The sequence below is a fragment of the Leptodactylus fuscus genome, chromosome 4 (assembly GCF_031893055.1).
Source record: "Leptodactylus fuscus isolate aLepFus1 chromosome 4, aLepFus1.hap2, whole genome shotgun sequence".
NCBI lineage: Eukaryota > Metazoa > Chordata > Amphibia > Anura > Leptodactylidae > Leptodactylus > Leptodactylus fuscus.
In genome coordinates, this window is record NC_134268.1 from 206,844,895 (window position 1) to 206,868,265 (window position 23,371).

The window sequence follows — 23,371 nt, forward strand, 5'->3', positions numbered from 1 at the left end:
AATCCCAGTCAATATCACTAGGTTAGAAAAACAAGCATTGATCTATTGAAGCCTAGGTGGCGCTAGAGCAAGTTTTCCTTTTTCCACCAGACTTATTTCCATATTCCTTTCCCAGCAGTTCTATTGAAGAATAATATGATAATGGCATTGGAGATGGCGGATCTTTCTGTTGTACTGCCGTGGATTTACAGTTTACAATGCCACGGATATACTCCTGGATATAGCTCCAGTTAAAGGGGCTAATGTATGTGAGGTCAATATTTAGACAGAGTTACTAGGTCAATTTTTCATGCGGACATGGATTTCACATGGATTTTAGAACATTTGAACAAAAACAGCGCCACTTCTGTCCACAGGTTGTGTGTGGTATTGCAGCTCCACCCCATTCAGTTATGTTTTTGTAATCTTGGACGACTTCTTCAATGTCAAAGTTCCAAAACAAAACTTTTTGCACATTTCGGAACCTCACTTGGCCTGTTTACGTAAGCTCATTAATATCATTAGCGTCATTAATTAATCATGCGTCTTTGCTTTTCAGCCAATCTGCACAGCATGTAAAAGAGAGACTTGTTATAAATGCATAAAAGCGAAGCCATCAAAGACGTCTCACCAGAAGGTCATGGAGCAGCCTTGCCCGGCCTGACTGAACCTCGGACTGCGCAGTTCTGCGATCTGACTGAAGTTGCTCTCCCTCCTCTGAATAAACATGAAATGACCTAATAAATAAGATCATAAATAAGTAAGTGAACATATAAGACTTGTCTTACCACACACACTTAACATCTTAGAACGCGGTCGGGTAATTGATCGGATTCTACAACATCATAAATCTTTTATCTTGTTTATTCTCAGGCACACTTTCAACCAAACTGAAAAATTTTGAGGCGGGTTTACATTTTTGCATTCAAGAAGATTTTACTTGGAATTCAGCGAAGAAAATTCAGTTTTTGTTACGATTATATCTTAAAGGGGTTCGTGAAAAGTGTTGGGATCCCCAACATCACAAGAATGGGGGTCCCAAAATTCTGTTTTAATAGGTCAGTGGTCAAGCGCGTGTCCCTTCAGTGGGACTAAATATAACCAAGTGAAGGCGGGTTCACACCTGCGCCCGGACTCTGCTTTACCCAATCCGGCAGGTTTCCATCTTCTGCCCCAAGAAACTGGACAGGGGATGAAAACCCAGCGGCCAGTTTTCAAACCCATTCACTTGAATGGGTTTGCAAAGTGACCACCCATGTGCGTCCTCTGCCTCTCCACCGCGAAACCGTTTTTTTAACTGCATGTCCAACTTAAAAAAACGCACCGCCACAGAGAGGCAGAAGACACACACAGGCGGTCACTTTACAAACCCATTCAAGTTTTTATCCCCTCTAAGTAAATAATGGAGCTCCCCTTTAAATGCTTGAAAGCCGAGATCCTGAAACCACGGCAAAAACACCTGTAAAGCCGAAAATAAAAATGATCAATCACAGCGGAGACTGTGGGAACTTTACCTTGCACTGAATTGGTGGTATGGTCCACAGGTGGGGCTTGGGAGAAATATTCTGGTGCCAAGCTGCTCCTAGAGTGCCTGACCCATCCGAAGAAATCGAAGAAACGGAAATCACGCCAACCGCAGTCATCGGATTCAAAGTCACATTTAGCAGCTGGAGAAAGAAATAATCACAAGGTGAAGAAGTGGATTTAGAAGATAGAATCCATAGTAAGTAAAAGTTCTTCTCATCTGACCCACACTATCAGATACAGGCGCCTTGGACCCATCAGATACATTTATACTGGGTGTCCACTCTCCAACAACCCCAGGAAATGGACCATGGTACTCTTCAAATTTGGGTGTCCTCCGTTGGATCACTATTGTGTAGAGTCTGAGCCTAGTGTTGGATCCTCTGGTACTTTGGTGGGCCTGTCGGACTCTGGATCCATACTTAAAGGGGTCTTTCATTTTTCATCATCAATATTTGATTGTAGGGGGTTGGCATTAGACTCCCAAATTGATTATCTGTTTGGGACTGCTATATTGCATGATATACTGCTATATGCTATGATCAGTGGCGTAACTACCGTGGTAGCAGTAGTAGTGGCTGCCACAGGGCCCGGGACATTAGGGGGCCCGGTGACAGTCGATACCGCTGGGTTTTTTTTTTTTTTCTTTAATAGGCCGTTACGGGCCCTATTTACTTGCCGATCCTGGCTGGGCCGGGATCGGTAAGTGACACCGCGGGCCCCACAAATACTATCATTATACTCGGGGGTCTTTGCAGATCCCTGAGTATAATGATCGGAGGCCCGGGAGAGGTAAGAAACATAAAAAACACTGTTACTTACCTCTCCACGATCCTGCCAGGCCTCCTTCCTAGTTGTCTGACGTCTCTGACGTCACATGAACCCGGCCTGCGTCCCGGGTCATGTGACGTCTGACGTCATAGAAGAAGGACGGCAGCAGAGGCCGACAGCGTAGGAGCCGGGGGACAAGTAAGAAACAGTAGTTTTTTATGTTTTTATTCCCTCGGGTCTCTGATTATTATACTCTGGGGTCTGAATAATAGAGATTGAAGGGTCCACTGTGGCCCCTGTAACCTCTATTATGCCCCACAGTCTATTGTGCCACTGCGGGGCATAATATAGACTGCAGAGTCCAACCTATAACCCTACAATCCCTACAGTGTTGATCCAGGGGAAAGAAAAAACCTCATGAGGCTCATGCCAATTGCCCTATTTCAGGGGAAAAAACTCCTTCCCGACTCCAAATCTCCAAATCCAATATATATGGGTTGGGTGTGTGGAGAAGTGAGGAGTCAAAGATGTCTGTGTTTCAAACTTTACAGAGTCAAGTCACAGCTGAAAGAAGTGGTCATGGCGGTCCAAAGGGAAGAGACGGGAAATGTGGGGCGACGTCTCCTGTGAGTATTACTGCATTGTATTTATTGTAATGGCAGAAAATATGAATCGCATTTGAAAAACGCATTTTTAGGGCTAATTTTTTCAAAAAATCCTGGGGTCCCCAGACCCCCCGGTAAGTAGGGCCCCGCCAAAGTCAATTGCCCAGGGCCCCGCAAAGCCTGGATCCGCCACTGCTTCACGTGGCCCTTCTAGCAAGCAGGAATTTTCCAAAATGGAGAATCCCTTTAAGTAAATAAGTCTAAAAATGATCCTAAATACAGTAAATATTTGCTAAAAAAACAAAAGCAACTTACGACAGAACTTTTCATCAATGCCATTTGGACAGTCCTTTGTAAAATCACAGCGCTTTCTCCATAATATACAGTTACCATCTCCACAGGAAAAGTAGCCAGATGGACAAGGTAACGTAAATTCTCTTGATATATCTGTGAAGATAGAAATAAGGTGAATAGGAAATCTAATATCTATGTGAAGTATTGTGCAAAAATTCTAGGCAGGTGTGGGGAAAATGAATCTGTGTAGCTGAAACACGTCGGGTGCACGTGCGGTTTATGGTGCCAGTTATTGTTTTGTAGAGATGAGCGAACACTAAAATGTTCGAGGTTCGAAATTCGATTCGAACAGCCGCTCACTGTTCGAGTGTTCGAATGGGTTTCGAACCCCATTATAGTCTATGGGGAACATAAACTCGTTAAGGGGGAAACCCAAATTCGTGTCTGGAGGGTCACCAAGTCCACTATGACACCCCAGGAAATGATACCAACACCCTGGAATGACACTGGGACAGCAGGGGAAGCATGTCTGGGGGCATAAAAGTCACTTTATTTCATGGAAATCCCTGTCAGTTTGCGATTTTCGCAAGCTAACTTTTCCCCATAGAAATGCATTGGCCAGTGCTGATTGGCCAGAGTACGGAACTCGACCAATCAGCGCTGGCTCTGCTGGAGGAGGCGGAGTCTAAGATAGCTCCACACCAGTCTCCATTCAGGTCCGACCTTAGACTCCGCCTCCTCCGGCAGAGCCAGCGCTGATTGGCCGAAGGCTGGCCAATGCATTCCTATGCGAATGCAGACTTCGCAGTGCTGAGTCAGTTTTGCTCAACTACACATCTGATGCACACTCGGCACTGCTACATCAGATGTAGCAATCTGATGTAGCAGAGCCGAGGGTGCACTAGAACCCCTGTGCAAACTCAGTTCACGCTAATAGAATGCATTGGCCAGCGCTGATTGGCCAATGCATTCTATTAGCCCGATGAAGTAGAGCTGAATGTGTGTGCTAAGCACACACATTCAGCACTGCTTCATCAAGCCAATACAATGCATTAGCCAGTGCTGATTGGCCAGAGTACGGAATTCGGCCAATCAGCGCTGGCTCTGCTGGAGGAGGCGGAGTCTAAGGTCGGACCTGAATGGAGACTGGTGTGGAGCGATCTTAGACTCCGCCTCCTCCAGCAGAGCCAGCGCTGATTGGCCGAATTCCGTACTCTGGCCAATCAGCACTGGCTAATGCATTGTATTGGCGTGATGAAGCAGTGCTGAATGTGTGTGCTTAGCACACACATTCAGCTCTACTTCATCGGGCTAATAGAATGCATTGGCCAGCGCTGATTGGCCGAATTCCGTACTCTGGCCAATCAGCGCTGGCCAATGCATTCTATTAGCTTGATGAAGCAGAGTGTGCACAAGGGTTCAAGCGCACCCTCGGCTCTGATGTAGCAGAGCCGAGGCTGCACAAGGGTTCAAGCGCACCCTCGGCTCTGATGTAGGAGAGCCGAGGGTGCACTTGAACCCTTGTGCAGCCTCGGCTCTGCTACATCAGAGCCGAGGGTGCGCTTGAACCCTTGTGCACACTCTGCTTCATCAAGCTAATAGAATGCATTGGCCAGCGCTGATTGGCCAATGTATTCTATTAGCCTGATGAAGTAGAGCTGAATGTGTGTGCTAAGCACACACATTCAGCTCTACTTCATCGGGCTAATAGAATGCATTGGCCAGCGCTGATTGGCCAGAGTACGGAACTCGACCAATCAGCGCTGGCTCTGCTGGAGGAGGCGGAGTCTAAGATCGCTCCACACCAGTCTCCATTCAGGTCCGACCTTAGACTCCGCCTCCTCCAGCAGAGCCAGCGCTGATTGGCCGAATTCCGTACTCTGGCCAATCAGCACTGGCTAATGCATTGTATTGGCGTGATGAAGCAGTGCTGAATGTGTGTGCTTAGCACACACATTCAGCTCTACTTCATCGGGCTAATAGAATGCATTGGCCAATCAGCGCTGGCCAATGCATTCTATTAGCGTGAACTGAGTTTGCACAGGGGTTCTAGTGCACCCTCGGCTCTGCTACATCAGATTGCTACATCTGATGTAGCAGTGCCGAGTGTGCATCAGATGTGTAGTTGAGCAAAACTGACTCAGCACTGCTAAGTCTCTGCATTCGCATAGGAATGCATTGGCCAGCCTTCGGCCAATCAGCGCTGGCTCTGCCGGAGGAGGCGGAGTCTAAGGTCGGACCTGAATGGAGACTGGTGTGGAGCGATCTTAGACTCCGCCTCCTCCAGCAGAGCCAGCGCTGATTGGTCGAGTTCCGTACTCTGGCCAATCAGCGCTGGCCAATGCATTCTATTAGCCCGATGAAGTAGTGCTGAATGTGTGTGCTTAGCACACACATTCAGCTCTACTTCATCAGGCTAATAGAATACATTGGCCAATCAGCGCTGGCCAATGCATTCTATTAGCTTGATGAAGCAGAGTGTGCACAAGGGTTCAAGCGCACCCTCGGCTCTGATGTAGCAGAGCTGAGGGTGCACAAGGGTTCAAGTGCACCCTCGGCTCTCCTACATCAGAGCCGAGGGTGCGCTTGAACCCTTGTGCAGCCTCGGCTCTGCTACATCAGAGCCGAGGGTGCGCTTGAACCCTTGTGCACACTCTGCTTCATCAAGCTAATAGAATGCATTGGCCAGCACTGATTGGCCAGAGTACGGAATTCGGCCAATCAGCGCTGGCCAATGCATCCCTATGGGAAAAAGTTTATCTCACAAAAATCACAATTACACACCCGATAGAGCCCCAAAAAGTTATTTTTAATAACATTCCCCCCTAAATAAAGGTTATCCCTAGCTATCCCTGCCTGTACAGCTATCCCTGTCTCATAGTCACAAAGTTCACATTCTCATATGACCCGGATTTGAAATCCACTATTCGTCTAAAATGGAGGTCACCTGATTTCGGCAGCCAATGACTTTTTCCAATTTTTTTCAATGCCCCCAGTGTCGTAGTTCCTGTCCCACCTCCCCTGCGCTGTTATTGGTGCAAAAAAGGCGCCAGGGAAGGTGGGAGGGGAATCGAATTTTGGCGCACTTTACCACGTGGTGTTCGATTCGATTCGAACATGGCGAACACCCTGATATCCGATCGAACATGTGTTCGATAGAACACTGTTCGCTCATCTCTATTGTTTTGTACTCTAGGCTTTGGTACTTTCTTTACATTGTTTTATTCCATCTGCTGCACATTGAGTTATCAATAATCCAGATGTTTCTATTTATAGAAATAATAATTAACTATATAATGTCCTCCGTTTACCTGACTGTGTGTTATAGGTGACACAATGATGGGGAATACTGATGTCATCAATGGCGACTAAGGCCTCGGGTGAGATAAGAAAGGCTTTCAATATAATCTGAAATGCAAAAAGACAGCAATGTTACTGCATACCTCCCAACTTTTGAAGGGCAGAAAAAGGGACAGCGTGCCGTAGCAAATTTGGCTCCGCCCACTTTTATGTTGACCCCACCCATTCTCATTCATTTTTCATGTGCTCCCACACAGTATAATCCTCTTACAGTCACCCGTAAATTATATGTCCCCCCTCCATCTCTCCCCCAGTTTCATATACACCCTTCATCTGCCCCTAGTCTCATGTCCCCCCCTCCATCTCTGTCCCCAGTTTCATGTCCCCTTCTCCATCTCTGTCCCCAGTTTCATATCCCCCCCAATTTCATGTCCCCCCGTCTCTGCCCAGTTTCATGCCATTCTCCCCCCTTCATCTGCCCACAGTTTCATGTCCTCCCGTCTCTGCACCAGTGTCATGCCGTTCTTCCCCCCTTTCATTTGCCCCAGTGTAATGCTGTTCTCCCCCCCTCATCTGCTCCAGTGTCATGCCATTCTCCCCCCCTCATCTGCTCCAGTGTCATGCCATTCTCCCCCCTTCATCTGCTCCAGTGTCATGCCGTTCTCCCCCCTTCATCTGCTCCAGTGTCATGCCGTTCTCCCCCCCATTCATCTGCCCCAGTGTCATGCAGTTCTCCCCCCTCCACACACAAACACTTACACTCACCTTCCATTGCTCCCCCACTGCTCTCTCCGCTCTCTCACTCATACACGTAGTTGTAGATGCGATGTGACGTCATCACATCGCGGCTACAAATGCCGGAGCGCAGCATTAAAGCAGGAGCTGACCTGTGACAGCTCCTGCTTTAAAGAGGATCTTTCATGGTTTGGGGTACTCGTCTATGGATATAACATGACGTGTGAGCCCTTCAGTAGATCGATTCTAGAAACTTTAGATAAAATCTTCTCCATGGTTTAGCTCACCCCTTGACTTGCTATAAAACCACAAAAATATTTACTTAATCCCGGACGAGCCCCCTTACCGTTACAACCATGTGCATCACATGCTGTAACATTGACCTCCTCCTTACAACGGCCTCTCATTGTATAATGTTCGGTGATCACATTATCTATGATCAGATATTTTCGGTAGTCATATGTCCTACATTTGACTGTTCTGCTTTCCCTTTAAATTCTGATTCTGACTCATGATTTGAGTTTTCCATATGGTCTTCATCTTTCTATTTGGAGAATAATTTTAGATTTCTGACACAATATGGCATACATTAATATAAGTAGCTACTACACAATCTGTTGAGAGTATATCAAGCCCATCCATCAACCTCGACATGATGTAATATTTGGCTCGTGCAGAAGAGCGAAGAGGCAATGCAGAACCGTAATGAAAAAAGTCTACAAGTCAGGTTTATTTAAGGTGCGTCTATAAATGTTCCATCAGCCAGATGGACAGATATTATATATATATTATATAAATCACAGAACACGTCTTTAGGAGATTTTTACTCAGATTAGAAAAGACTGAGAATAGTTAGACTTGCTTGTTCAAAGGATACATGGATATGTCCACGCCATATTACACACTGTATATACATATCTCATGCCTATATATATATATATATATATATATATATATATATATATATATATATATATATATACACACTCACCGGCCACTTTATTAGGTACACCATGCTAGTAACGGGTTGGACCCCCTTTTGCCTTCAGAACTGCCTCAATTCTTCGTGGCATAGATACAACAAGGTGCTGGAAGCATTCCTCAGAGATTTTGGTCCATATTGACATGATGGCATCACACAGTTGCAGTCGCAGATTTGTCGGCTGCACATCCATGATGCGAATCTCCCGTTCCACCACATCCCAAAGATGCTCTATTGGATTGAGATCTGGTGACTGTGGAGGCCATTGGAGTACAGTGAACTCATTGTCATGTTCAAGAAACCAGTCTGAGATGATTCCAGCTTTATGACATGGCATTGCATTATCCTGCTGAAAGTAGCCATCAGATGTTGGGTACATTGTGGTCATAAAGGGATGGACATGGTCAGCAACAATACTCAGGTAGGCTTTGGCATTGCAACGATGCTCAATTGGTACCAAGGGGCCCAAAGAGTGCCAAGAAAATATTCCCCACACCATGACACCACCACCACCAGCCTGAACCGTTACCGATACAAGGCAGGATGGATCCATGCTTTCATGTTGTTGACGCCAAATTCTGACCCTACCATCCGAATGTCGCAGCAGAAATCGAGACTCATCAGACCAGGCAACGTTTTTCCAATCTTCAATTGTCCAATTTTGATGAGCTTGTGCAAATTGTAGCCTCAGTTTCCTGTTCTTAGCTGAAAGGAGTGGCACCCGGTGTGGTCTTCTGCTGCTGTAGCCCATCTGCCTCAAAGTTGGACGTACTGTGCGTTCAGAGATGCTCTTCTGGCTACCTTGGTTGTAACGGGTGGCTATTTGAGTCACTGTTGCCTTTCTATCAGCTTGAACCAGTCTGGCCATTCTCCTCTGACCTCTGGCATCAACAACGCATTTCCGCCCACAGAACTGCCGCTCACTGGATGTTTTTTCTTTTTCGGACCATTCTCTGTAAACCCTAGAGATGGTTGTGCGTGAAAATCCCAGTAGATCAGCAGTTTCTGAAATACTCAGACCAGCCCTTCTGGCACCAACAACCATGCCATGTTCAAAGGCACTCAAATCACCTTTCTTCCCCATACTGATGCTCGGTTTGAACTGCAGGAGATTGTCTTGACCATGTCTATATGCCTAAATGCACTGAGTTGCCGCCATGTGATTGGCTGATTAGAAATTAAGTGTTAACGAGCAGTTGGACAGGTGTACCTAATAAAGTGGCCGGTGAGTGTATATATATATATATATATATATATATATATATATATATATATATACACACACACACAGGATTATGTTATTCTATACTATAGGCACTTCTTACCTGCACCGTGTCCAGTGAATTAACCCCTACAGTTACATTAGCCTCTGTCCACGCATGGTCAGTAGGGCCGGTGATCTCTCGTAGTAACTCCGGTTCTTGTTCTTCTGATGTTCTTTGGAATATTAATATTTTACAGGATTCTCGCATCTGGTACCAAAACTGCATCTGAAAAATGACAAAGTTATTAGGCCGAGAGTGGTCGCCATATAATATAATTCTTTCCCACATTGCTATCCACTACAAAAACGAAGCTTTGATGACATTTTTAGGGGTTCTCTGCTTTGTTCAAGGGTTTCTGATCGAAAATTGCTCTCCCCTGATCTGATGGTCACCTAGGAGAGTCCTTCACATGGTGATACGCAGCAAAAATGGGAGTGACCTTTTCTAGAGGCATGGCTTATATATCGGGGGTGACCGAATGTATTCAGACCACCTATATCAGTTACAGGCTCCAAAGTAGATCCCATATTAAAGAGGTTGTCTGGTCTTCATTTTTTTAAGGCCTATCCTCAGGATACACCTGATTGAAAGGAGGCCGACCCCCAACCCCCAGCTCCCCCTCTGTACGGAGTCACTTCAAGTGTTTGTCCAATACACAATATGGGGCCTGAAGCAGAGAGTTCCATCCATTGACTAGTGGCCAGGGGCTGTCACTGCAGTTTGACTCCCATTGACGTCAGTGAAGAGGACCGGCTTCTCAATAGTGAATGGAGCTTTTTGATCCCACCAGAATGGGCACCAGAAGCACCTCTGTACAGATGATCGGTCTGGGGGTCAAGTGTCAGGTCCCTATTGATCAGGTATTTTTGGTCTATCTTATAGATAGGATATTGAAAACCGTGCAACTCCACTGGAATAACTATAGGGGTCACAGTGGAGGCAGCTGCAACTAGGAGCAGAAACCTTGGGGGTCCATAGGTCACCCTCACCAAACTAGGGCTACTTAAACTTCTTTGATCTCCTTCCTGATTTCCATTAATGACTTACAGTCTGTGCATCATAAATTCATATTCCTTGTCTTCCAGTGCCTTGGACTAATGCAGAGGAAGGAGATTTACGATACACAGCCTTCTACTGTCAGAAAGGAGAAAATAACTTTTTAATTGTTTGAGTATCATCAAGGAGGGAGACTTTGGCACAAAAAGGGGCACTGAAAGATGGGAATGATGTGAAGCTTGTAGGCCTAGATAGAGAAGGAAATGCTATAGAAATAAAATTTATTATTATTATTAAATGCTTTGAAGTTGCACGGGGAGGCCTAAGCAGAGTTTTTGCACCTTAAGCTAAGCCTTTGGGCATTTCCCAATTATACTGGGTGAATTGACCTGTCAGCTGGGGGCTGCACAAGACATTGCCCCAGCGCTTACAAACAGCGAGCCCATGCTCTATATTCCTACAAACAACTGAAAAATCACATTTCATATTTATCAACCAATTCTTGGCTCTTTATATCTAACCGGAGCACAAATGATTGCTGTATGAAAATAAAACAGAATCCATCACCCCGGAATACTTACCGAGAATCTAAATACGGACAAGCGGGATTGCACAATTTAAATAAACAGTAGGGATTTCCTGCTCTGTCAAGAATTCAGCGACTCGCTGGATGAATATTCTAAATTATTCATTTTGGAATAAAGAAGTTACATTTATTCTCAGACGCTGCAAATCTGCATGTGCCCCCCCCCCCCCCTTCCCGGGCCTGCTACTTTCCATTTTCATTCAAATCAGAAATTTTTCTGCTTCGGGCTGAGCTGCCCTAATTCACAAAGCAACAACAACGCCTGCCCTTTAAAATGCATTAGAAACAATGATGGCAGAAGATATTCCCGGCAGTGACTACTGATCATAGAAGCGTTCCCTTTAATCACTGCACAGTGCACGCGCTCCATAGGGAAAGCCACATGGCATCTTAAAGGGAAAATCTATTACAAAAAGTTAATTACGCTTTCACAAAATTGCGTTCCTGTGCCCCCTGTATTTGGTGTTACTGTGTGATATACAGTGTGTGTGTGTATATATATATATATATATATATAATATATATATATATATATATATATATATATATATATATATATTATATATATATATATATATATATATATATATATATATATATAATATATATATATATATATATATATATATATACATATCCCACGACTTCGTCCGTGAAGCCCCCCCACATCAACAGATGCCCCTCCCCCCACCACCGTGCTGTGCAGTATATGCAGGTGTGGTTCGGCAAGCACCCTCGCGCGTGCGTGTGACCACCGTCTCGGAGTCCCTCGTAGTACCATGGGTCCCTGGACCCCCTCCTTACCCTTTGCCCCCCTCCCGTATGCCCCCATTTACCCATCCCGACCTGGGACCCCCTGCTCCCCACCCCAAATGGTCGCCACTTTGCCCCCCCCCCATTACCCGCTGCCCCCCACTCATGTCACCCATCCCCCTCCTCCCCAAACTGCCCTGCTGTGCGCACGCTGTATCTGACAGCAGCCGCTGCAGTACCACAAGCAGACTTGTCGGTGGCGACAGCGGGGCAAGCAACCCCTCCACAGCAGTGGTTGAAGTGTTGAGTCCCCTGGCGTTCACGCACTGACGGCACAGCGGAGGGACTTCTCGCGCACCTACAGCATGGCCACTCGCTCCGGAGCTTGCAGCGGAAGGCATGTGCTACAGCGTGTACAGCATCCTCTGCGCCGCCGACACAATACCACGGGCCTATTGGAAAGTGGCTGAAGCAGAGCGGATGACGTCTTCTCGGCTCCATTAGCCTTGCGGAACGGCAAATTTGGACCTTGCGGTGGCAAGATATGCATGTTCTAAATTTGAGCCGAATCCCTGCAGCCGTTTTTGCGTGATTGAGGAATAAACACACGAACTTTCACATTTATAATATTAGTAGGATATTCTCAAACAGCACATTATATGCCAGACTCCGACTTAATGTTATTTATCAAAGGATGAAAGGATTACTTTCTGACAGTGGAAGGCTGTGTATCATAAATCTTCTCACACAACTCAACTCATTTCTTCCCCTTTTGCTGTGGATAAATCATGCAATCACTACTTTCAATGGATCTTAGGGTCTCTGCACCAGGGCAGATATGGTCCAGAAAATACAGTCCGTATATCCTTTCACAAAGCTAACTGTTTATTGGTATAACTCTTGAAGTTGCATTGGTGGCAGCCGGGATCGGCTCCAGAAGCCAAGGGGGCATATAGGTCACCCTCAACACACTAGGCATGAATATACTTTTTTGATTTCCTTTGATGGCTGGTTCATTGTAAACTTATTCCCCCTACCCTCTGGTGCAATGGAGTGAGAAGATTTATGATACACAGCCTTCCACTGGCAGGAAGGAGAAAAGTAATCCTTTCATGGCAAAAAGTACCAGTTGTTCAGAAGCGCATAGTCAAGGAAGGATTTGTTGGGCAAGGCTCTGTACAATAGGGGCATGATTACTATGTGAGGGGCACTGACAGTGATGGGAATGATGGGAACCCTTGGGGCAGGGTTAATAAGAGTTCATAGCTCTCCCAGCTAAAAGGGTGCACCTTATACTTGGTGTATCATTGACACTTGATTTCTGGCGCAAATTAAAATAAATTTGCATCAAAAAGTGTCAACTCCTTATGTCTTACATGTCAGAAAACTGGGATAAAAGTCATAATAAATTTTTCCCATTGTATGCACACATATACTGTGAATAAGTTCATAGGCTAGTGGAAATATATATTTTCAAATCCTGTTCATTGCTATTTTGTGACGTAACAGAGCAGAGCAAAGTTCAAGGCGTCATTTAGAAAGGCGAGGCCGGCAGGGAGGTGACTATTTTATTACTTTGTTTGGTTAGTTAATTATTTTATAGCCCCATTACTATACTTTTATTGTTTACTGTAATGTCATTTCATACCTTACTGTCTAAATATGATAGAAGAGCAGTCTATTAGAGAACAGCTACATATGCCCAAGCAAAATCACATTTTTTCTCGATAACACATAGAAATAGCCTTAAGAAAGGCTATTCTTCTACCTTTAGATGTCTTCCTTAAGGCTTTTCCTATGTGTTATTGAGAAAAAATGGAGATGAATGCAACCGTGGGGTGGAGGGGGACACTCAATTTTCAATCTCAGGGGGCGTTCACACTTGTGCTCGGTGTCTGGTGTATGCATTCCCGATGGAATGCATACACCAGACATCGAACACAAGTGTGAACGCCCCCTGAGGTGTTATTTATCCTACAGTAAGATATTATACTGTTTACTTAAGGGGGCACAGGTAGGGTCCATCCAGGAAGGCAGCAGGCACTAAACCTGACCAGTGAGACCACTGCTGAGCGGCACAGCAAACTATAGGACGGCAGTGGCTTTGCTTATCGTAATTTGAGCTGCTAGGGTGACCTGACTGACGAAGTGACGGAGGGGCACAATTGACTAGCTTGGCCATGGAGAACAGTGCACTTCACTTTACCTATTGGAGGGCACCGCTGCTGATATCTGTGCAACCTGCGCTGCCTCCGATGTCCACCTGTGTCCTCCTGCCACATCGCTTGTATGCGATGTAAGGAGGATACAGGAGGCACCGCTGCCGATGTCTGTGCGACCAGCTCTGCCTCTGTATCCTCCTTACATCACATACAAGCGATGTGGCAGGAGGACACAGGCAGACACCGGAGGCAGCACAGGACGCACAGACATCAGGAGCGGTGCCCTCCAATAGGTAAAGTGAAGTGCGCTCCATGGGCTGGCCCGAGCTCCCCAGGAGCTTCATTATAAATGCACGCCTGCTGGCGTTGTCGGCAGGCCGGACAGAAGTGTTTGGCGGGCCGCATGTGGCCCGTGGGCCACAGTTTGAGGACCCCTGGTCTAAATATTAGGAAGATACAACTTATGGTCGATCTAGAGCTCCAGTGACTGGGTGCAGCTACACCCTTCCCTCCTCTCTGTTTTCTGGATAGGTTCTAAGCTCTGACAGTGTTATACACTATGTTTTCTAGATAGGTTCTAAGCTCTGACAGTGTTCTACACTATGTTTTATAGATAGGTTCCTAGGAGCCCTGACAGTGTTATACACTATGTTTTATAGATAGGTTCCTAGGAGCCCTGACAGTGTTATACACTATGTTTTATAGATAGGTTACTAGGAGCCCTGACAGTGTTCTACACTATGTTTTATAGATAGGTTCCTAGGAGCCCTGACAGTGTTATACACTATGTTTTATAGATAGGTTCCTAGGAGCCCTGACAGTGTTCTACACTATGTATTATAGATAGGTTCCTAGGAGTCCTGACAGTGTTATACACTATGTTTTATAGATAGGTTCCTAGGAGCCCTGACAGTGTTATACACTATGTTTTATAGATAGGTTCCTAGGAGCCCTGACAGTGTTATACACTATGTTTTATAGATAGGTTCCTAGGAGTCTTGACAGTGTCCTACACTATGTTTTATAGATAGGTTCCTAGAAGCCCTGACAGTGTTATACACTATGTTTTAAGCCATTTTAAGGTGTGGCTCATACAGAAATTGGTTGACAAATCCTTCACCTGAGCCACTCAAGGCCGAAACAAAATGAATCTTGACAAGTTTGCTCATCTCTAGTTTTTAGCACAGATATAGTTTAATGGGTGTTTTGGTCCATTTTTCTTCTTCATCAGTGTAAGACCTGGAGACTGATTTGCAACTCTCGACCTGCGTTCCCTGCGGGGGGGATAAATTTCCTTGTGTGGATATGTGAAGGGTGTGAGGATGTGAACGGCTTTGGAGAGGGCTGCGGTATAGTAAGGAGGTTTTTGGTTCCTGTAATCCCTCCTGACTCCAACCTTACTAGTTCCCTTGATAGATAATTTAGTCATCCAGATCTTTTGATAATCCGGCATTTATCAACTACCAGCGATGTTGTATCATTCTTATTTCATTGTATACAGATCCCTGCAATACAGATTAAAATTCTTCGTATTCTTTGAAAACATTCTATAACAAAAAATACGTATAGGTATGAGGTATGAAGAACCAGGCTGGGTCCCGGCCCTGCAACACTTTTATAGATGGAGAGACCATAGGAAATAAATTACATCAGATATTCTAGGAAAACCTGAGGCGGAAATTTATCAAGTGTTTTACTGCGTGTGGTGTGAGATAATGATCTCTTTGGATGATGTTATTTTATGGGGGTGGTTCATCAAGTCCAGCGTATTAGTAGACACCTTCGTAAATCACCCGGGTGGAATGGTGTTGGACGGCAATAAGTTATTTTTTATGATATGATGTAATCATTGTGATTGATACTATCCTAAGTGAATATTATCTGTGCATTGTGCTCTGTAGTGTATATAGATGACATATACGCTGTTCTATATACATATCTATGGATTAATATAAAATATATGCAGTAAGCAGAACAATGATCAGTTGCCCCCAGGCCCACTGTTTTTATTCCTGGAGATCTTCCTACTTTATAAAAAGCCACCAGTATTATTAATGGCCCATAGGAGAAGGTTTGGCAGCCCTGGTACAGATTTTGAATTGAGGTTCAGGGTGGGGTTCAGTGTATTAATATTCCTATTAATAGGACTGGGCAATTAATTCCAAAAAATAACCGAAATTTAGCCCAATGTAGCTTGCTGATATTGCAGCATCCTGAAGTAAGCTGCTATTTCTGTATTTGTCCATTGTACCTGCAGTTTGTCTTGGTATGTCCCATCTTACATGTTTTATGTTTAATTTCAGTCTTATACTATTTACTCTGTTATTTTTCCATATCTGCAGTTCATATCAGTGCCTTGGTTCAGCCCTGGTCACTGGGCAGGGATGTGAGGAGACTCGAGTCTCCTGGTGTAAGTTGGGGTCCTCAGTCTAGTGTGAGCAGTAGAGATGAGCGAACACTAAAATGTTCGAGGTTCGAAATTCGATTCGAACAGCCGCTCAATGTTCGTGTGTTCGAACGGGTTTCGAACCCCATTATAGTCTATGGGGAACAGATACTCGTTAAGGGGGAAACCCAAATCCGTGTCTGGAGGGTCACCAAGTCCACTATGACACCCCAGGAAATGATGCCAACACCTCTGGAATGACACTGGGACAGCAGGGGAAGCATGTCTGGGGGCATCTAACACACCAAAGACCCTCTATTACCCCAACATCACAGCCTAACAACTACACACTTTACACACTCAATACCACCTCTCTGACAGTAGGAAAACACCTTGAAACATGTGTATTTGGCACTTGCAGTGAGGAGAGCTTGTCACCAGCAGTGAATTTGGCCCTTGTAGTAAGTTGAGGTTGGCACCAACATTTGTTTTGAAAATCAGGGTGGATTGAGCCTCTAACCAGCAGAGTTTGGGCAAATTCATGGTGGAGGGAGCCTCTAAACACCCCAGTTTGGGCAAATTCATGGTGGAGGGAGCCTCTAAAAACCCCAGTTTGGACCAATTCATGGTGGAGGGAGCCTCTAACCAGCCCAGTTTGGGCAAATTCATGGTGGAGGGAGCCTCTAAAAAACCCAGTTTGGACCAATTCATGGTGGAGGGAGCCTCTAACCAGCCCAGTTTGGGCAAATTCATGGTGGAGGGAGCCTCTAACCAGCCCAGTTTGGACCAATTAATGGTGGAGGGAGCCTCTAACCAGCCCAGTTTGGACCAATTAATGGTGGAGGGAGCCTCTAACCAGCCCAGTTTGAACCAATTCATGGTGGAGGGAGCCTCTAAACAGCCCAGTTTGGGCAAATTCATGGTGGAGGGAGCCTCTAAAAAACCCAGTTTGGACCAATTCATGGTGGAGGGAGCCTCTAACCAGCCCAGTTTGGACCAATTAATGGTGGAGGGAGCCTCTAACCAGCCCAGTTTGGACCAATTCATGGTGGAGGGAGCCTCTAAACAGCCAAGTTTTGGGAAATTCATGGTGGAGGGAGCCTCTAACCAGCCCAGTTTGGACCAATTCATGGTGGAGGGAGCCTCTAAACAGCCAAGTTTTGGGAAATTCATGGTGGAGGGAGCCTCTAACCAGCCCAGTTTGGACCAATTCATGGTGGAGGGAGCCTCTAAAAAACCCAGTTTGGACCAATTCATGGTGGAGGGAGCCTCTAAACAGCCCAGTTTGGGCAAATTCATGGTGGAGGGAGCCTCTAACCAGCCCAGTTTGGACCAATTCATGGTGGAGGGAGCCTCTAACCAGCCCAGTTTGGGCAAATTCATGGTGGAGGGAGCCTCTAAAAAACCCAGTTTGGACCAATTCATGGTGGAGGGAGCCTCTAACCAGCCCAGTTTGGGCAAATTCATGGTGGAGGGAGCCTCTAACCAGCCCAGTTTGGACCAATTAATGGTGGAGGGAGCCTCTAACCAGCCCAGTTTGGACCAATTCATGGTGGAGGGAGCCTCTAACCAGCCCAGTTTGGACCAATTAATGGTGGAGGGAGCCTCTAAACAGCCAAGTTTTGGGAAATTCATGGTGGAGGGAGCCTCTAACCAGCCCAGTTTGGACCAATTCATGGTGGAGGGAGCCTCTAAACAGCCCAGTTTGGGCAAATTCATGGTGGAGGGAGCCTCTAAAAAACCCAGTTTGGACCAATTCATGGTGGAGGGAGCCTCTAATTAGCCCAGTTTGGACCAATTAATTGTGGAGGGAGCCTCTAACCAGCCCAGTTTGGACCAATTAATGGTGGAGGGAGCCTCTAAACAGCCCAGTTTGGGCAAATTCATGGTGGAGGGAGCCTCTAACCAGCCCAGTTTGGACCAATTAATGGTGGAGGGAGCCTCTAACCAGCCCAGTTTGGACCAATTAATGGTGGAGGGAGCCTCTAACCACCCCAGTTTGGACCAATTCATGGTGGAGGGAGCCTCTAACCAGCCCAGTTTGGACCAATTCATGGTGGAGGGAGCCTCTAACCAGCCCAGTTTGGACCAATTAATGGTGGAGGGAGCCTCTAACCACCCCAGTTTGGACCAATTCATGGTGGAGGGAGCCTCTAACCAGCCCAGTTTGGACCAATTCATGGTGGAGGGAGCCTCTAAACAGCCCAGTTTGGGCAAATTCATGGTGGAAGGAGCCTCTAACCAGCAGAGTTGTGGGAAAGCAGGGTGGAGGGAGCCTCTAACCAGCAGAGTTGGTGGAAATCAGGGTGGAGGGAGCCTCTAACCAGCAGAGTTGGGGGAAATCATGTTGGAGGGAGCCTAGTATTAGCAGAATTGTGCAACGCTTATGGTGGATGAGTATGAGGATGCGGAGGAATTGGAGAGGTTGAGTACAGACATGGAGTTTCATGTTGGGGTGCTTTACACAGGTGGGCACAAAAATGAAGGCTCTATCCAGTGGTGGTTCATTTTTATCAAAGTGAGCCGGTCGGCACTCTCAGCTGACAGACGGGTGCGCTTGTCAGTGATGATGCCACCGGCTGCACTGAACACCCTCTCAGATAGGACGCTGGCGGCAGGACAGGACAGCACCTCCAAGGCATATAGGGCAAGTTCAAGCCACAGGTCCAACTTCGACACCCAATACGTGTAGGGCGCAGAGGGGTCGGAGAGGACAGGGCTGTGGTCGGAAAGGTATTCCCGCAACATGCGCCTATACTTCTCACGCCTGGTGACACTAGGACCCTCCGTGGCGGCACTTTGGCGAGGGGGTGCCATCAAGGTGTCCCAGACCTTAGACAGTGTGCCCCTCGTTTGTGTGGACCGGTGAGAACTTGGTTGCCTACTGGAGGAACTGCCCTCCCTGCCGCCAACGTCACATGCTGGAAACATCTCCATCATATTCTGCACCAATTGCCTGTGGCAAGCATTGATGCGATTGGCCCTCCCCTCTACCGGAATAAAAGACGAGATGTTGTTTTTATACCGGGGGTCAAGGATAGCAAAGATCCAGTACTGGTTGTCCTCCATGATTTTGACAATACGCTTGTCGGTTGTAAAGCACCCCAACATGAACTCAGCCATGTCTGCCACAGTGTTAGTTGGCATGACTCCTCTGGCCCCACCGGAAAGTTCAATCTCCATTTCCTCCTCATCCTCCATGTCTACCCATCCGCGCTGCAACAATGGGACGATTCGAAGTTGCCCGGAAGCCTCCTGTATCACCATCACATCATCGGACAACTCTTCTTCCTCCTCCTCCTCCTCCTCCTCCTCCATTAAACGCAGTGAAGCGGACAGATGTGTGGACCTACTCTCCAGCTGTGACGGATCGGATGCTATCCCTAACTCCTCTGTGTGATCTGAGTTATCCCTGATGTCAATCAGGGATTCTCTCAGAACACACAAGAGCGGGATTGTAAGGCTCACCATCGCATCCTCAGAGCTCACCCTCCTTGTGGACTCCTCAAAGACCCGTAGGATGTCACAAAGGTCTCTCATCCATGGCCACTCATGGATGTGAAACTGAGGCAGCTGACTTTGTGGCACCCTAGGGTTTTGTAGCTGGTATTCCATCAAAGGTCTCTGCTGCTCAACCACTCTATTCAACATCTGAAACGTTGAGTTCCAGCGTGTGGGGACGTCGCACAAAAGCCGGTGTTGTGGCACATGCAGGCGTTGCTGGAGAGATTTTAAGCTAGCAGCGGCTACTGTCGACTTGCGAAAGTGGGCGCACATGCGCCGCACTTTCACCAGTAGCTCTGGAACATTGGGGTAGCTCTTTAGGAAACGTTGCACCACTAGGTTGAAGACGTGGGCCAGGCATGGAACATGTTGGAGTCCGGCAAGCTCCAGAGCTGCTACCAGGTTCCGGCCGTTATCACAAACGACCATGCCTGGGCCCAGGTGCAGCGGCTCAAACCATATTGCCGTCTCATCGAGGAGGGCATCCCTCACCTCGGAGGCAGTGTGCTGTCTGTCCCCCAAGCTGATCAGCTTCAGCACAGCCTGCTGACGTCTACCAACGCCAGTGCTGCAACGTTTCCAACTCGTAGCTGGGGTCAATCTAACAGCGGAGGAGGAGGCGGTGGCGGAGGAGGAGGCGGTGGCGGAGGAGGAGGCGGTAGAGGAGGAGGAGGAGGGGGGTGTTCTTCTCGTGTCCCTGCCAGGAATGTTAGGCGGGGAGACGAGGTACACCGGGCCAGTTTGGGAAGCAGTCCCAGCCTCAACTACATTCACCCAGTGTGCCGTCAGTGAAATGTAGCGTCCCTGTCCGCATGCACTTGTCCACGCGTCGGTGGTCAAGTGGACCTTTGTGCAAAGCGCGGAACTAAGGGCCCGCCTGATGTTGAGTGACACGTGCTGGTGCAAGGCGGGGACGGCACACCGGGAGAAGTAGTGACGGCTAGGGACGGCATAGCGAGGTGCCGCAGTTGCCATCAGGTCCAGGAAGGCGGGAGTTTCAACAAGCCGGAACGCCAACATCTCCTGGGCCAGCAGTTTAGCGATGTTGGCGTTCAAGGCTTGCGCGTGTGGGTGGTTAGCAGTGTATTTCTGCCGCCGCTCCAATGTCTGAGAGATGGTGGGTTGTTGTAAAGAAACGCCTGATGGTGCCTTTGATGGTGCAGGAGAAGGAGATAAGACAGGACCAGGGGAGGATGAGGTAGAAGTCAACAAAGTGGCGGAGGCAGATGAAGTGGTGTCCTGGCTCGTCCTCTGGAGTGCATCGCCAGCACAGTCAGCAGTGGCAGTGGCAGAGGCAGAGGCAGAGGCAGTGGCAGTGGCGTGAACGGCAGGCGGCCTTTGTCCTGCCGTTGCTGCCTGCCACTGATTCCAGTGCTTGGATTCCAAATGACGGCGCATTGAAGTGGTGGACAGGTTGCTCTTCTCAGAGCCCCTAATCAATTTCGAGAGGCAAATTGTGCAGACAACACTATATCTGTCCTCGGCGCATTCCTTGAAAAAACTCCACACCTTCGAGAAACGTGCCCTCGAGGTGGGAGTTTTTCGGGGCTGGGTACGAACTGGAACATCTTGGGAGATTCCGGGTGTGGCCTGGCTTCGCCTAAGCTGCTGACCTCTGCCTCTGCCTCTAGCTACCCTTTTTGGTGCTGCACCTGCCTCAACATCCACACTACTTTCCCCGCTTGACATCCCCCCTGTCCAGGTCGGGTCAGTGTCCTCATCATCCACCACTTCCTCTTCCAACTCCTGTCTCATCTCCTCCTCCCGCACAATGCGCCAGTCAACTGGATGCCCTGACGGCAACTGCGTCACATCATCGTCGATGAGGGTGGGTTGCTGGTCATCCACCACCAAATCGAACGGAGATGGAGGAGACTCTAGTGTTTGAGCATCTGGACACAGATGCTCCTCTGTTAGGTTCGTGGAATCGTGACGTGGAGAGGCAGGTTGAGGGACAATGAAAGGAGCGGAGAACAGCTCTGGGGAGCAGGGACAGTTTGGGTTATTGTTCTGTAAAGCTTCGGAATTTTGGGAGGAAGGAAGACAAGACTGTTGGGTAATAGGAGGAGAGGAGGCAGAGTCTGACTGGCTGCTGGACAATGTGCTGTAAGCGTTCTCTGACAGCCATTGCAAGACCTGTTCCTGGTTCTCGGGCCTACTAAGGTTTGTACCCTGCAGTTTAGTTAATGTGGCAAGCAACCCTGGCACTGTGGAGTGGCGCAATGCTTGCTGCCCCACAGGAGTAGGCACGGGACGCCCTGTGGCTTCACTGCTACCTTGCTCCCCAGAACCATTCCCCCGACCTCGCCCACGGCCTCGTCCACGTCCCTTTCCGGGAGCCTTGCGCATTTTGAATTCCTAGTTAGAAATTGGCACTGTATACCAGTAGTAAAAATTGTGGGTGCACGTAACCCCAATATATTCTTTGAATTCCCAGTCAGACACTGGCACTATATGGCAGTAGCAAGAAATGAGGGTATTTGTATTCCCAATATACTCTTTGAATTCCCAGTCAGACAATGGCACTGTATACCAGTAGTAAAAATTGTGGGTGCACGTAACCCCAATATATTCTTTGAATTCCCAGTCAGACACTGGCACTATATGGCAGTAGCAAGAAATGAGGGTATTTGTATTCCCAATATACTCTTTGAATTCCCAGTCAGACAATGGCACTGTATACCAGTAGTAAAAATTGTGGGTGCACGTAACCCCAATATATTCTTTGAATTACCAGTCAGAAACTGGCACTATATGGCAGTAGCAAGAAATGAGGGTATTTATAACCCCAATATATTCTTTGAATTCCCAGTCAGACAATGGCACTGTATACCAGTAGTAAAAATTGTGGGTGCACGTAACCCCAATATATTCTTTGAATTACCAGTCAGAAACTGGCACTATATGGCAGTAGCAAGAAATGAGGGTATTTGTATTCCCAATATACTCTTTGAATTCCCAGTCAGACAATGGCACTGTATACCAGTAGTAAAAATTGTGGGTGCACGTAACCCCAATATATTCTTTGAATTACCAGTCAGAAACTGGCACTATATGGCAGTAGCAAGAAATGAGGGTATTTATAACCCCAATATATTCTTTGAATTCCCAGTCAGACAATGGCACTGTATACCAGTAGTAAAAATTGTGGGTGCACGTAACCCCAATATATTCTTTGAATTACCAGTCAGAAACTGGCACTATATGGCAGTAGCAAGAAATGAGGGTATTTGTATTCCCAATATACTCTTTGAATTCCCAGTCAGACAATGGCACTGTATACCAGTAGTAAAAATTGTGGGTGCACGTAACCCCAATATATTCTTTGAATTACCAGTCAGAAACTGGCACTATATGGCAGTAGCAAGAAATGAGGGTATTTATAACCCCAATATATTCTTTGAATTCCCAGTCAGACAATGGCACTGTATACCAGTAGTAAAAATTGTGGGTGCACGTAACCCCAATATATTCTTTGAATTCCCAGTCAGACACTGGCACTATATGGCAGTAGCAAGAAATGAGGGTA

General features: G+C 47.0%; 1 protein-coding gene across 3 annotated transcripts in view; it reads right to left on the bottom strand.

Annotated features, from left to right (window-relative positions):
* MALRD1 (MAM and LDL receptor class A domain containing 1) overlaps positions 1-23,371 on the bottom strand; it is a 305,716-nt gene that overhangs the window by 197,875 nt on the left and 84,470 nt on the right. For all 3 annotated transcript variants that reach the window (XR_012715476.1, XM_075271657.1, XM_075271658.1), the window contains 5 exons: positions 9,516-9,680; positions 6,485-6,581; positions 3,195-3,326; positions 1,494-1,646; positions 611-716 (listed from right to left, as the gene is read on the bottom strand). Coding sequence is in view for 2 of the 3 variants with exons in the window: in XM_075271657.1 (XP_075127758.1) it covers positions 611-716; positions 1,494-1,646; positions 3,195-3,326; positions 6,485-6,581; positions 9,516-9,680 (653 nt within the window). In the remaining variant the exon portion in view is untranslated. The remainder of the gene's footprint in view (positions 1-610; positions 717-1,493; positions 1,647-3,194; positions 3,327-6,484; positions 6,582-9,515; positions 9,681-23,371) is intronic.